Source organism: Crassostrea angulata, chromosome 10 (assembly GCF_025612915.1).
Source record: "Crassostrea angulata isolate pt1a10 chromosome 10, ASM2561291v2, whole genome shotgun sequence".
NCBI classification, from domain to species: Eukaryota; Metazoa; Mollusca; class Bivalvia; order Ostreida; family Ostreidae; genus Magallana; species Magallana angulata.
The window spans coordinates 41,045,310-41,058,304 of NC_069120.1; the positions used below are offsets into that span (position 1 = coordinate 41,045,310).

General features: G+C 32.6%; 2 protein-coding genes across 5 annotated transcripts; one reads left to right on the forward strand and one right to left on the reverse strand.

Moving 5' to 3' along the window:
• Positions 1-434: 434 nt before the first annotated feature.
• LOC128165299 (N-alpha-acetyltransferase 60-like) lies at positions 435-8,546 on the reverse strand. 2 transcript variants are annotated; one of them, XM_052829696.1, is made up of 6 exons: positions 8,396-8,546; positions 7,587-7,817; positions 6,643-6,772; positions 6,442-6,538; positions 5,232-5,466; positions 435-4,817 (listed from the first exon to the last, which is right to left on the reverse strand). In XM_052829696.1, the coding sequence occupies exons 2-6, from the start codon at positions 7,694-7,696 to the stop codon at positions 4,694-4,696; spliced, it is 696 nt and encodes a 231-aa protein (XP_052685656.1). In that variant the 5' UTR covers positions 7,697-7,817; positions 8,396-8,546; the 3' UTR covers positions 435-4,693. The 2 variants fall into 2 exon arrangements, with proteins under 2 accessions (XP_052685656.1, XP_052685657.1); XM_052829697.1 differs by having other exon boundaries at positions 8,414-8,539.
• Positions 8,547-8,555: 9 nt separating this feature from the next.
• LOC128165298 (2-(3-amino-3-carboxypropyl)histidine synthase subunit 2-like) lies at positions 8,556-12,982 on the forward strand. Of its 3 annotated transcripts, none has more exons than XM_052829693.1 (7): positions 8,556-8,662; positions 8,901-9,150; positions 9,363-9,475; positions 11,313-11,530; positions 11,625-12,329; positions 12,544-12,717; positions 12,822-12,982. In XM_052829693.1, exons 2-7 carry the CDS (start codon positions 9,004-9,006, stop codon positions 12,956-12,958), a joined length of 1,494 nt encoding a protein of 497 aa, XP_052685653.1. In that variant the 5' UTR covers positions 8,556-8,662; positions 8,901-9,003; the 3' UTR covers positions 12,959-12,982. The 3 variants fall into 3 exon arrangements, with proteins under 3 accessions (XP_052685653.1, XP_052685655.1, XP_052685654.1); XM_052829695.1 differs by having other exon boundaries at positions 8,558-8,679; XM_052829694.1 differs by having other exon boundaries at positions 8,611-8,749.
• The last annotated feature ends 13 nt before the right edge of the window (positions 12,983-12,995 follow it).

Below are 12,995 nucleotides of genomic sequence, written 5' to 3' on the forward strand. Positions count from 1 at the left end.
TTTCTAGGTCTAAAATTAAGGTCATAGCAGAATTATATGAAAAATCCTTGTCTGGAGCACATCTTCTCTTCCTTTGGTCCAATCTAGTTTATACTTCACTCACAGAGAGTCTATGGTCAAGGGGAGAGCACTTCCCTTGATTGAAGTTTATAGGACAAATGTTAAGGTCATATTGGCCTGCTTTACATAAACAGAGCTTTAGAGATCATTATCTTATGTCTTCTAGCTCTTGACTGTGATGATTTTTGAGATAGCAAAGTTGCCATCCAAAGTATGCAATAAACTGAGACCCCATTGCATTTTTAAATTAAGATAAACATCATCCCAGGTACTTCTATAAGCTTACCCAAGAAACTTAATTTTTCTTTAAGTTTCTATGTCTCATAATTCTTTAAATCCCCATATCAAAAGAGTAAGAATAAACTCTAAGTCAATTTTCTGATAATTTCGATTCTTTTATTTCATCAATAATATGGTAATGAATGCTAGACTCCAAAACAATAACACAAAGACATTAACAAATCATACAATGTGTAGATAACAAGGAATAGAACCTCACAAATCAATGGACACTCTGTATACAAACATTAACAGCAACCAATCAGTCCCAATCACTGCCCTTGTTACTGGAACAGGTTAACTTGTTACTCTGTTTTAAAAAAAACATCAAAAGAACACGGTCCAGTCAAATAAAATTCAAGGTTTTGGATAATTCTTGAGTAATAATAGATGTGGCAAATCCAATCACATTTTACCAGTTTTTATATTGCTTGTGTTCTAGATTGATTTAAGATAAAAATTCATGACTTAAGCATTGTAACATTAGAAGAAAGAGCAAGGTTACACCTGATAAATTCAATTGCATTAGGTGCACGGGCAGTAATTAGGACGTATTATATGTAAGTATAAAGTCAATGAAATCAAGGTAAGGTGCTTGGTGATTTTGACACTACATTGTACACACACATCAAGTTTGTAATGTACCAGTACATGTAACTCTGTGTTTCAGAATAGATTGCAGCTAATGAATTGATGGTACGACACAGACGTTAATACATGTATGCACTTTTTTATACCAATTCTTAGACTTATAAATGGTCAACACATGAAAAATATAATAGCAGTTTTCATATACATAGAAACTTAGATAGATATTAATTAATACTGTACAAATTTTTTTTCCATTCATTTTATTGAATTTTATTTTTAATCATATAGATCCCTCATTTAAATATTAGTTAAAACCAATATATTCAGGATGCCTTTGTGTTTTTTGCATATATTTGTAATGTCAAAAAAATAGAAATAATTAAGTTTGACATTATGTCATGGAAATTTAATTTACTAAAAGAAAAGACAATTTACATTTAAACAGAGAAAACTAAAATAAAAAAATCCAAACGTCATTATTACATCAATTTACATGTACCATAATTATAATAATTTTTTTCTGAACTGGCATATACATACATGTACTTGGTACTAATCGGTATCATACAGATAATATGGATTTACAACTTAAGGATGAACAAAAATCAAAATTTTAAGAGTACAGGACAGAGAAAATCTTGGTGTACAATACAAACAGGTGTTCAGCACTATCACAGACGAAATGCAACTTATTGGTGTTGTCAGTTAGCACTTGAAACCTAAACAACATTTGTAGACACATTGATATTTTCTGATTCATGGCACACAGTTGTTTTTTTTTCTAGCCATAATACAGTCATGTGAAGTTGGATTTCAGCTTTATGTGTGATAACACGTTATATATCACAGAGATGGTACGGTGAGTTATCAGGCGTTGTGATCAACATTATAATATTATACACATAATGTAATACCATGACATATACATGTAAGATGTTGTAGATGTGACAATTTAGTAGGATAGTGACATGAAGAGGATCAAGAGTTGAGAGGCTACATGTATATTAGTTTTACATGTGATGAAAATGCCATGGAATGGATATGAAAATGTCCTTATTTCTACACTATTGATGTTTTCCTTAAAAAAAAAATCAATAAAATGATAAAATTTACAATTTTTAAAGAACTGTTTGTCTACTCCTAATTCAGAACTAACCTACAGGTTGGTATGTAAAATTATTATTATTTTTTTTTTCTTTTTCAAAATTGAGCTAAATTCAACCCCAGTTTGATACAATTTAAATCAATCATCTCTCTTTCAATGGAACAATTGAAAATGGAAATTTTGTGATTTTAAGGAATGCTGTAAACATAAATTACCGGTATACAAATAAAATAAGATTCCACTGTTAAATCACACATTTTTTTCAAATGCTTGTACATGTAATAACTAAGTCATGCTCATGCTATCTGTAGACCAAAAGCATGAAACACGATTTGTACAATCTTAATTTCATAACCTTGAACTAAGCCAGCTGAGTCAAGACTCCTATACATGTAATCCGAAATCCTACTGGTCTAACAGTGTATGAAATTTATTTACAAGTACTAGTCTTAAACAGCAACGAACTTTCAAAATATCATGACCTTCATCTTCATCAAAACAAAAATTTTGACTCAGGAACATTTTCAAGAGAAGAAGATATGAATTGTTCTGACAGAGGACTTTGGTTTGGGGTTCAATCTTTATACATTTGTTCATCAAGAAATCTATTATGCATTAAATTGATACATGAAATATGACATAAATTTTCATGTCACAAATTGAAATCATTTTAGGACAAAAAAACTCTACAGGATCTCATCAACATACTGAATTTATGGCGATATATTCAATGCAATTGCAGTACATGTATTGAATCTGAAAAGTTTTACATTCCTCTACAAAAAATAACTTAAAAGTGTATGTAAATGTAAAAAAGGAATAAATATAAAGTTAAGAAAGCTAAAATAAAAAGTTTAACACTTTTCTCTAAAGAAGGCTAAATGTTCAGTAAGTAAAATTGGGATCATACTTATCAGTAAATAAGTACGCCAGGAAACAAACAAAGTTATACCCTGCTAACTGTCTAATGAACCTTAATGAGATCATTCTTTTCATACACTCATAATAGAGTCAATCAAAAGCAACACAATCATACAGTCTATTACATTGCAGACAATACATTCATCCAGTTGCTCATTCGTAAGTACCGGTATGTGTCTTAAGTGTAGATGTCCCAAAGTTTTACATAAAAAATGATGTTGTTGGTGATCGATACTGAGTTTCGAAAATGGATATAAAAGTATTTCTCATTTTAAAGTAGTTTACATCTATGTTAAATTCATGCACTCTGACCAAAGAAAATTGCACAGGCATGAAGAATCAGTCTCTTTTCAAAGATAGAAATATTCAAAGTAAATAAAATTAATTTCCATTCATGACACACAAAAAATGCACCATGGGCATGTTTGGAAAAGGGAACCCTTTGGTTTTGTTTCAGTGGGTTTTTAGTTGTTCTGTGTTTCAAAAATATAAAAAATGGGTGGAATTTTTGAAGAAATGATACATGATCAAAAGAGCATTTTGTACTGATATCCTCAACAGGATTGTTTAAAATCTTCTTACTGATATAAAAGTGCCTCAATCATCTCAATCTAATTTAAAACAGACTTCAATTTGACAGTGATAAATTATGTGGAATGTTAAGGACTTGTGGCATGAATTATTTTCTTTAAATTTTTTTCTTCATTTCCTTTGAGTTAGAATGGACATTAAAACTACTACACAGGGTATCAGAGAGGAAATTACAATTAGGAGTGCCTGTATGTGTGATTTTTTTTTACATGTAAATAATGCCATGTGTCAATATGATGAATGTTCAGTGTCAATATGTGTCAATATATATGAATATTCAGTAGGCAGTAATTTAAAAACCCTTAAAAAAATGAAATTCTTTGCTATAATAAAATGTTATATTAACACATTCACAAATTTCATACAAACCATACACACACTAATTAAGAAGTTTGTTTTGCTTAATACACATGCAAAACTTCATCAAATAATCAAAATGAAAAATTAAGATTGTTTAAAATGTGTACTTACATAACTTAAAGCACTATCTATCGTCATCAATGCACACAATTAACTTGTATACAACAGTGATGATGTAATTTTGTAAGGACGACGAGAGAGAGAGAGAGAGAGAGAGAGAGAGAGAGAGAGAGAGAGAGAGAGCAAAAATAAATACCACTATTGGTAACATGACATCAGGAGAATTATCTTATTTGAATTATTATCAAAAAAAGAAGAAGAAATTTTCGAAATACTCCGACTTGCCAACTTGATAAGCAATGATTTTTTTTTTTTTGTAGAATTCCATTTTGTATTACAGAGTAAAAATGATTTCAGTAAAACTAATAATTTTCCATCACATCTTGGTGTGCATATTTAAAATCGTATGATCACCTATCAAATACATATACTGGTAAATATTACTACCTAAGATCTGTATGTTAGAATACAGTGGTTTTATTTTGAACTTTTACACATAAAACTAATCTTTATAAATCCTGCAATATTCCTGACACATATCTCACATAAATAAATAAAATCATAAAGTTTTGAAGTTACACTTTGAGAAATACATTTATGGATAATGGAAGAAAGACCATGGTACTAGATATATATTCTTATACATATCCATAGAATACTTTTGAGATGCTCCCTGATAAAAACACATTCTTTTGAGATGCTCCCCAGTAGGAAATGGAATGATGACTAGTCAGAGGTGGCCCCAGCCAGAAGACGACAAAACCATCCACGTACGCTCCGTATGATCTGCCTTGGTAGGGCACAAGGTTGTAGCTTCATTAGAATCTCTCCCATGTTCATGATATAATCAGTGAATTCATTAAGGAAGAAAAAAAAGGATAAAAAAAAAAAAATATACAAAAAGCACTTTATCATCTGTTAAAAATGATATATTTTAGAATGTACACATTTTGCAAATGATAGAAAAATGTTTTTGTCTACGGGATATTATGAAGATCTAAAGCAGATGAATACTTAGGATGTAGAAAAACTAAAAACTCAAACTTTCTTAAGAAAATTCTCGAGGTCTGCTCTTCCTATGAAAACTTATACAACCTACTGTATATTCTTATCTTTATTACATTAACTTGTACTTGTGATCCATGCCTGTTTTTGTGTTCATTTGCATTTACTTATGTTGAACGTACGTCTTATACCAATGAACTGGTCTTGAGTGAATAAAATACTGAACTATCTTACACATCTCATAAGAATAAAAGGATATAAAGTGGACCATGGGGGCTTGCCGCCATTAATGTACAAGACATAGAGGTATCCATCCCGGGGCTTTCCTTGTATCGAGTAGTAGTAGGGGAGGAAACTGTGAACCTTGAATCGCCTCCTCTCGTAGAACTTAATGGCCACACAGTTTGTGGCCAGGACATGGAGATAGATGGCCTTACAGTTGTAGCGGTCCTTGGCAGTGAGGTATGAGATCAAGCTATCCAACAGTAACGAGGCTGGAAAAAAATAAGTTGATATTTGTAACAATTGAAACTCAATATATGTAGATATTTACCCAGTAATACATTTTGTTTACTGAATATCAAGGAAATGGCATTTTAAGCTAGCTACAGATTTCCAAGAAGGACCACATGTAATACCCCAATAAATCTTAGTATATTTTTTTTTTATATACATATAAAAGCCATGTTGATGATAATGTGTAAGACAGACTGATGATTCTTTTATAACCCTGAACCTTTTTTTGCAGTGGGTATAAAAACCTAAATTCAATTACATATACTTGCATATTGCCTGCAGCCTGGCATTGATGTGCAGTCAGATTTGAGAAAAGGTTAGCCTTTCATCATATAACAGCAAAGTATCCAAAAAGTAAAAGAAGTGATACTGACAGAAATCTTTATTTTGAAACATTTTAATCACATTTTGTAACATCAAAATCTAATGGGAATCACCCAATAGGCCATAAACAGCTTACTGTAAATGTATTATATTTAGCGATTCTGCATGTACAATTATTGGTGAACAAAGATTTTGTCACAAGTTTTCGTGGATTAGAATTCGCATATTTCTGTATGTACCTTTTCTTATACATACGTGAATGACATTTAGAGATGTACATGATATAGCTGAAGCAGCTTTTCGCACAAAAATACTAAAAAGAATACACAGCCAAATGTGATATGTTTACAGTAATCAAAGAAGTTATGGAAAAAAGAATCTACCGTACAATGTATACCTATTCCATGTTTCATGGAGAAAAGTATCTACAATGTATACCTATTCCATGTTTCATGGAGGTAAGTATCTCTAATGTATACTTATTCCATGTTTCATGGAGGTAAGTATCTACAATGTATACCTACTCCATGTTGTTTCATGGAGAAAAACATCTACAATGTATACCTATTCCTTGTCAATGTATACCTATTCCGTGTAAAGTGTATACCTATTCCATGCACAATATATACCTATTCCATGTTTCCGGTAGTCCACCACTACACCCAGACTCAGAATGTAGGCCACCTGACAAGTTGAGGAGTTATAGGAAGCCAGAATGTCTGCATCCTACAACGGTAAAGGAAAAGTTGATTAGACATCATAAGCCATGAATCTTAATTAAGGCAATATCATTACACTGAAGTCAATTGTCATACAAAAAGTGTGCTGACCTCTTTGTTGGTGTTGGCCAGCTGTTTGACCTCCACCACAATAATCCCTATAATCCTGGAATGGTATGTGGCTGCCAGCGAGTAAAACTTGGGGTTAGAAGTTATCTCCTGGTACCAGGTGTCAGGGTACCTGTCAAAGCATGAAATACATCATAAGTTGCATGATATTACTAAACTTACATTTTTTAAGTACATGTTCTGGTATGTGATAAAATACTGTATCCAGCATTATTTTCACCCAGTGTTACTGCAAAAATGCTGCAACCTTTACCTCATTGTTGATACTACATATGACCTAATTTGTATTTCCTATTCAAATATTGTTTTTTTTTTATTTTTCAATCATATGATAAACTATTTCAAATTTGTATGTGCATTTGTATCTTGACATATTTATGTATATAGTGTTTAACAAATATATAGAAGACACTATATTGAATGTATGGAAACATACATAATTATACGTATATATATATATATACATATATACTATTTAATTGTTCATGTCTGTCATAGTTTTTTTAATCATCCAGCTCTTTCCCTCTTGTATATGTTTATTGAATGTTTTATGTTCATTGTATGTTGTATGTCAACAGTCTTCATGTTGCCCCATGAGGGCCCTTAATTGGTTAATAAAGAAATTGAAATTGAAATTGAAAATTATGACCATACAAATATGCATGATTGACCACAGAGAAGACTACTGATTTCTGTGCATAAAAGTTTAAGAGAACCATCAAAGAGAGTTTGACAATCCCAATATTGGTGGGTTTGATTTTTTTCATAAGTATAAGTTGCAAACAATTTGATTCCAATTAAGGTTTTTCAATACATGTTTCCAAGAGCCAAAACTGCAAAGAAGAGATTTAGATTTAAATGGCATTTTAAAAAATATTGAAAAATAAGCCTTCACATCCAGATTTAGTAGTATTACTGGTACTTACTCTATAGGAAACCATTCTGTACACAGTCTTTTGACTTCATCAATGTCATTGGGACAGAGGAAGCGGAACTGAACCTCACGCTGGACACCAAAGGACATGGGTTGGTTCATGTCCACTTCCACAATTTGTTCATTACCTATGGTGACTGAGGAGGCCAAATCACATCACATGGTCACTCGATGAAATAAGGTTGTTTCATATTGCTGTCAATGATGCTTTGATTTCATCTTCCTAAATAAGGATTCATAAAGCTGAATTGTTTTCTACTATAAAAATTTCAATAAATATGTAGCAGTTAGTTGTACATCTTTTTTCTGCAAGTTGTGCAAGTCTATAATTCTAAATTCTACCAGTAGAAGATTAAAACAAAATGTTTGAAGACAATTTCATCTCTAAACATTTCCAGTGTTGCAATGATTAAGTATTGTAATATTTTTACCTGATGGAGAAAATTTCTCTTTTTTAAATAAAATTAAATGACACTATGTATATTTATTTATGCAGTGTGATATATGTATGTATGCAGTGTGTTTTATGAGTCCTAAATTTAATTAATAATTCAGGATCAGTTATTATTACCTTCCTTGATTAACATATGTAATTCTTAAGTATAAATCATCCGTGTTTTCATTTATTAATAATCCACTCATTTTGCATTATACGATCATAATGAACATGGTTTATGCATATGATGATGGTGATGAACATATAGGGTGTGCCTATAATTTTTTTATTTTTGCTCATAACTGATATCATTAGTCAAATATTACATCAATAACCAACACTAATTAAAAACAAACTCTCCTCACCCATTTGTATAGAAATACCTAATATCCTATCTAAAACTGCAATCCTAAATAATGACGTCTTTATAACGCCAACTCAACGGAAAACATGATCTAACTGACAACAAAACATTGCAGAAGGACTTTTTCTCTGTAAACAATTTCCTTCGTCTGCTTCTCTGAGACGCTTGACGGGATTTGGTAAAGTAGGGATTTAGAGCATGGCGATTAAAACGTGTGAATAGAAAAATTGCTATTGCATAGATTGATATAATAGGGTGTATCACACAGGTAATTAGCAGTGTGTGGTAAGAATTACAACAGCAGCTGAATATGATATGCATGTTGGATTTTCGGAGAAAATTAACAACAAAAAATGTATCTGATCACTAAGTATCTGACTGTTTCTTTACTCTTCTCACATTTGTAAACTTTAATAGACTTATTTCTTTAGACAGATGATATAACCGAGAGAAAAAAATAAAATAATATAAGATATTTCAATAAAATATCCATGTGTGTTTTACAGAAGCCATAAGGGACCATCTCAGAAGCTGGCATAAAGTTAGTATCAAGATACAGTTCAACCAAGTTCAGTCTTAACTACTGTATAGCCAAACCAAGAAGATACAATGACAGCCTTTAGTACAGCAGATGATCTAGTTATAAACCGGAAAATTGATGGAGATTTTACTACCTCAACTGCAACAGAGGAAATAGAGAATGTGTATGAAATTTCAAGATGTGCCAAATGGATAATTAGCAATGGTTATGAAAAGGTTCAATGAAATTTTCAAACATTAATTATTGTTATTTTTTTTTACGTTAACTTTAATGAATGCACAAAACTGTCATGGTTAAATAACAACAATATAAAAACTTAAAAATATAATATACATATGCATGTGTATTTCTTAAAGAATTATGTGAAAAGCAGCTTAATTTCTTTGCATAATGTGTAAATATGGAGTTATTTCTCTGAAATTTCCAGGTGGCACTCCAGTTCCCAGATGAGATCATGAGAGATGCAGCTCAAGTTGCTGAAAAATTGGGGAATGCTACCAGCCAAAAGATAGCTATTCTTGGTGACACTTCATATGGAAGGTAATTCACTTTATTTCACTTAATTCAGTTCTGCACAAGTTATTTGACAGATTGACAATAAACATGTACAGTGTATATCCATTTATGACACTCATGGTGGTAAACTGTATTTATCTCATACGTGTGGTGTATATTACCCGTGTGATAAACCTTTGCTATATCAAACGGGTGATGCTATATCAAATACTTCCGGTCGGAACTACTTTTAACACAGCCCCTCGCTTCAACGCTTCAGTGACCTATTTTCGAAGATTTGCTAGTACTTTCAATATAACTATATCTACTACAAAAATTAATACATGTATAAAATTGATTTTGTCAAAGATTTAAATTACAAATAAGAAGGAAAACACATAACTGCGTAGCACAGGCGTCGGAACCGGGGGGCTATTGTGAGGTGGGGGGGGGATAGTTAGCTCCCCCCCCCACCTTTTTTGTTATTCATAACCGTAACCACAAGACCCTTTTTTCTTGTTTGTCAAGATTTTTGATAAATTTAGCCCACTTCCAACTTTCAATTTGCTTTGTGAAGTTTATAAAACTACAAATTACATTAACTATCAAGAGTTCATCCTGACGACGCGATGAAAACGGAGCGCTCTGGTTGTGTTTATATACAAGAACTTACGGAAATAATGTTTCATGAGACTTTTATTCCACAACCAGTAAGCATCCTTTTTCACTATTTTCAATTTTGAATCATAAGGCTAGTGTTTGTTTAATTAAACATCATGCATCAACAACTGTTCCTTGTTCGAGTCAATTCAAACTAACGAGCATTCGCAACTTTGTGTATCACTGTATGTCAACAAAACTGATTATTCAAGTCTTCTAATCGGAATTTCCATTTAATCAAGTGAATAAGCTCTAAGAAAAATTATCTAGAGCTAAAAAATTATTTTAAGGTTTATTTCAGTGAAACTTTACATTAAAACAGTAAGATTTATCTCAGGAATGACGTACTAAATTGTATTGCGCAAGGTCACAATAGCCGCATAACACAACGTTGCATCATCGTTTTTAATCTTTGAAAAAAAAACAATATGGGGACACACAAGGGACTGTCTCAAAAGCTTCATAATATAAATCAAATTGTATGAGCTCGGGGATAGAAAACACACAACTCGTTGGATAAAAATCATATACCATCGCAAATCATGAGAGATTCTTTTTATCACATGTTTTACCAAGTATTTTGTTAATCCCAACTTTTTCTGTAAAAATTGTGATTGTGAGCCGCACAACACATTATTTACAACACGTCAACAACGTTACACATGGAAAAAAAGTTCCTTGAAGTTTAAGAAACAGACATTCATTTTCGAACATTTTTTTTATGAATTCATGACAAATAACTGAAACAACATTAAATGTTTCAAATTTATATCTCAACACCCTTCAACTGAATTAATTATCTACTTTTTCATTCTAAGTCAATCAACCGTCTAAACCTACGTAATGATTAACTATGACGTCACGTGGCGTAAGAACACACAGTGGAATATCAAAAATTTATTCCATGAGTGATATCCACCGTATATTGGGATAAACATGTGATAAATAGAACATCTATAATTGTGTGATTTTATATTTGCTTTATCCAACTCGTTGAAATGGTTATATTAGCTCGGCAAGCCTCGCGAATGTATACACCATTTCAACTCGTTGGATAAAGCAAATATAAAATCACACAATATAGATATCCTCTATTTATCTGTCTAGTAACTTATACAACAATGTTAAAACTTATGGATTTTTCTTGGTGTTGCTTCTTGTGAGAAACGGTGTGATTGAGCAATCTTTAACAGGTCTTAAAGTATTTATTTACTTTCGATAGTTGCTGTGTTGATGAAGTGGCTGCGGAGCACTTTGCTGCTGACAGCATCATTCACTTCGGCCACGCCTGCCTTAGCCCCACTAGCCGCCTCCCTGTCCTGTATGTGTTTGGACGCAAAGAGATTGACGTTCTGGACTGTGTGCAAAAGTTCTCCAATTTGTACCCTAAAGACGATAATGTTGTGCTTATTTATGACACTGGATATAGTCATGTTTTAGGTATAAAAAAATATATGATTTATTATTTGAATTGATAAACTTTTTATAATTGAATTAAAATAAATATCTTCAATATACCTGTATTCCATTTTAGATGAAATATCCAATCATCTTACTCCAGTCTATAAAAATCTGACCAAATCACAGCTAGATCTTCCTACATCATTCTCCAATTCCCCTAACAGTTCTAATCAGGAGAAGAATATTGAATCAAATGACTCACATACTGGTGCTCTTACTTCAAATACCACTTTTAGGAAATGTGGAAGACTATTCCCCAATTTGAGTGAACAGGATTTTAATGAATCTATGAAAATATTTTACATTGGAGAGGAGGGTTTGTCCTTGTCGAACTTGATGATGACATTCAACAAGTGCTTGGTTAGTTGCTATGATCCAGCACAAAAAGAAATAGTGAAAGAAAATGTCGGGAGCAGTAGAGCACTGATGAGACGTTATCACATGGTGGAGAAAGCGAAGGATGCAAGGATTGTGGGTATTGTGGCAGGAACCCTAGGAGTAGTGAACTATCTGAACATTATTAACAGACTCAAGGTCATGATCAAGAAAGCGGGGAAAAAGAGCTACACTTTCGTAGTGGGCAAGCTGAATGTTCCAAAACTAGCTAACTTTATGGAGATAGATGTGTTCGTTTTGGTGGCTTGTCCAGAGAATAGCCTCATAGACAGTTCAGAGTTTTACAAGCCAGTTGTAACTCCTTTTGAAATGGAGCTGGCTTGTAACAGTAATTTTGAGTGGGATGGGAGCTATGTCACCAACTTTACAGAACTTTTACCAGGTAACACTTATACACTGCAGACTTTCTAAAAAGTTTAAATTTAGAATCTCTCTATGAGTTTAAAATCGTTTTGGGGATTTCAGATCATCGGTAAAATGTTTCATTTTATTCTTAATTTACACATCAGTTAAACTATTTATGTGGAGGGGAGTTTGAACACTTGGTACTTTCTGTACTTGTGAATAGAAATCAACACAGTACATATTAAATTCAGGAGGATCATCTTATCGAGAACTTGTGGTTCCGGATGAAGAAGTGGCAGATGTATCCCTAGTGACCGGAAAGATGAGAAACATCGGCCTGTCCAAGGATCAACCAGAGACGATGTCTTCTGTTGTTCTTCGTAGCGAGGCTCTGGGAGTGGCTACAATACCAGCCGAGTCAGCAGGTAGTTCAGATACATGTTATTACTCTATAATAAGCCTCTAGTCCTTATACTAACCTAATCACTAGACATATTTTACAAAAAATTCCCTTTCTTTTCGTTTACAGGGGAGTACCTGTCGAACAGATCCTGGCAAGGTCTGGACCAGCAGCTAGGAGAGACCCCTGTAGTGAAAGCTGTGGAAGGGCAGTTTGGAATAGCTGCTGGGTATACAGAAAACCCAGCTAATAAAGACATGAAATGAGCAATTCTGTTCTTAGTTCTTTTCTTATTCTATATAG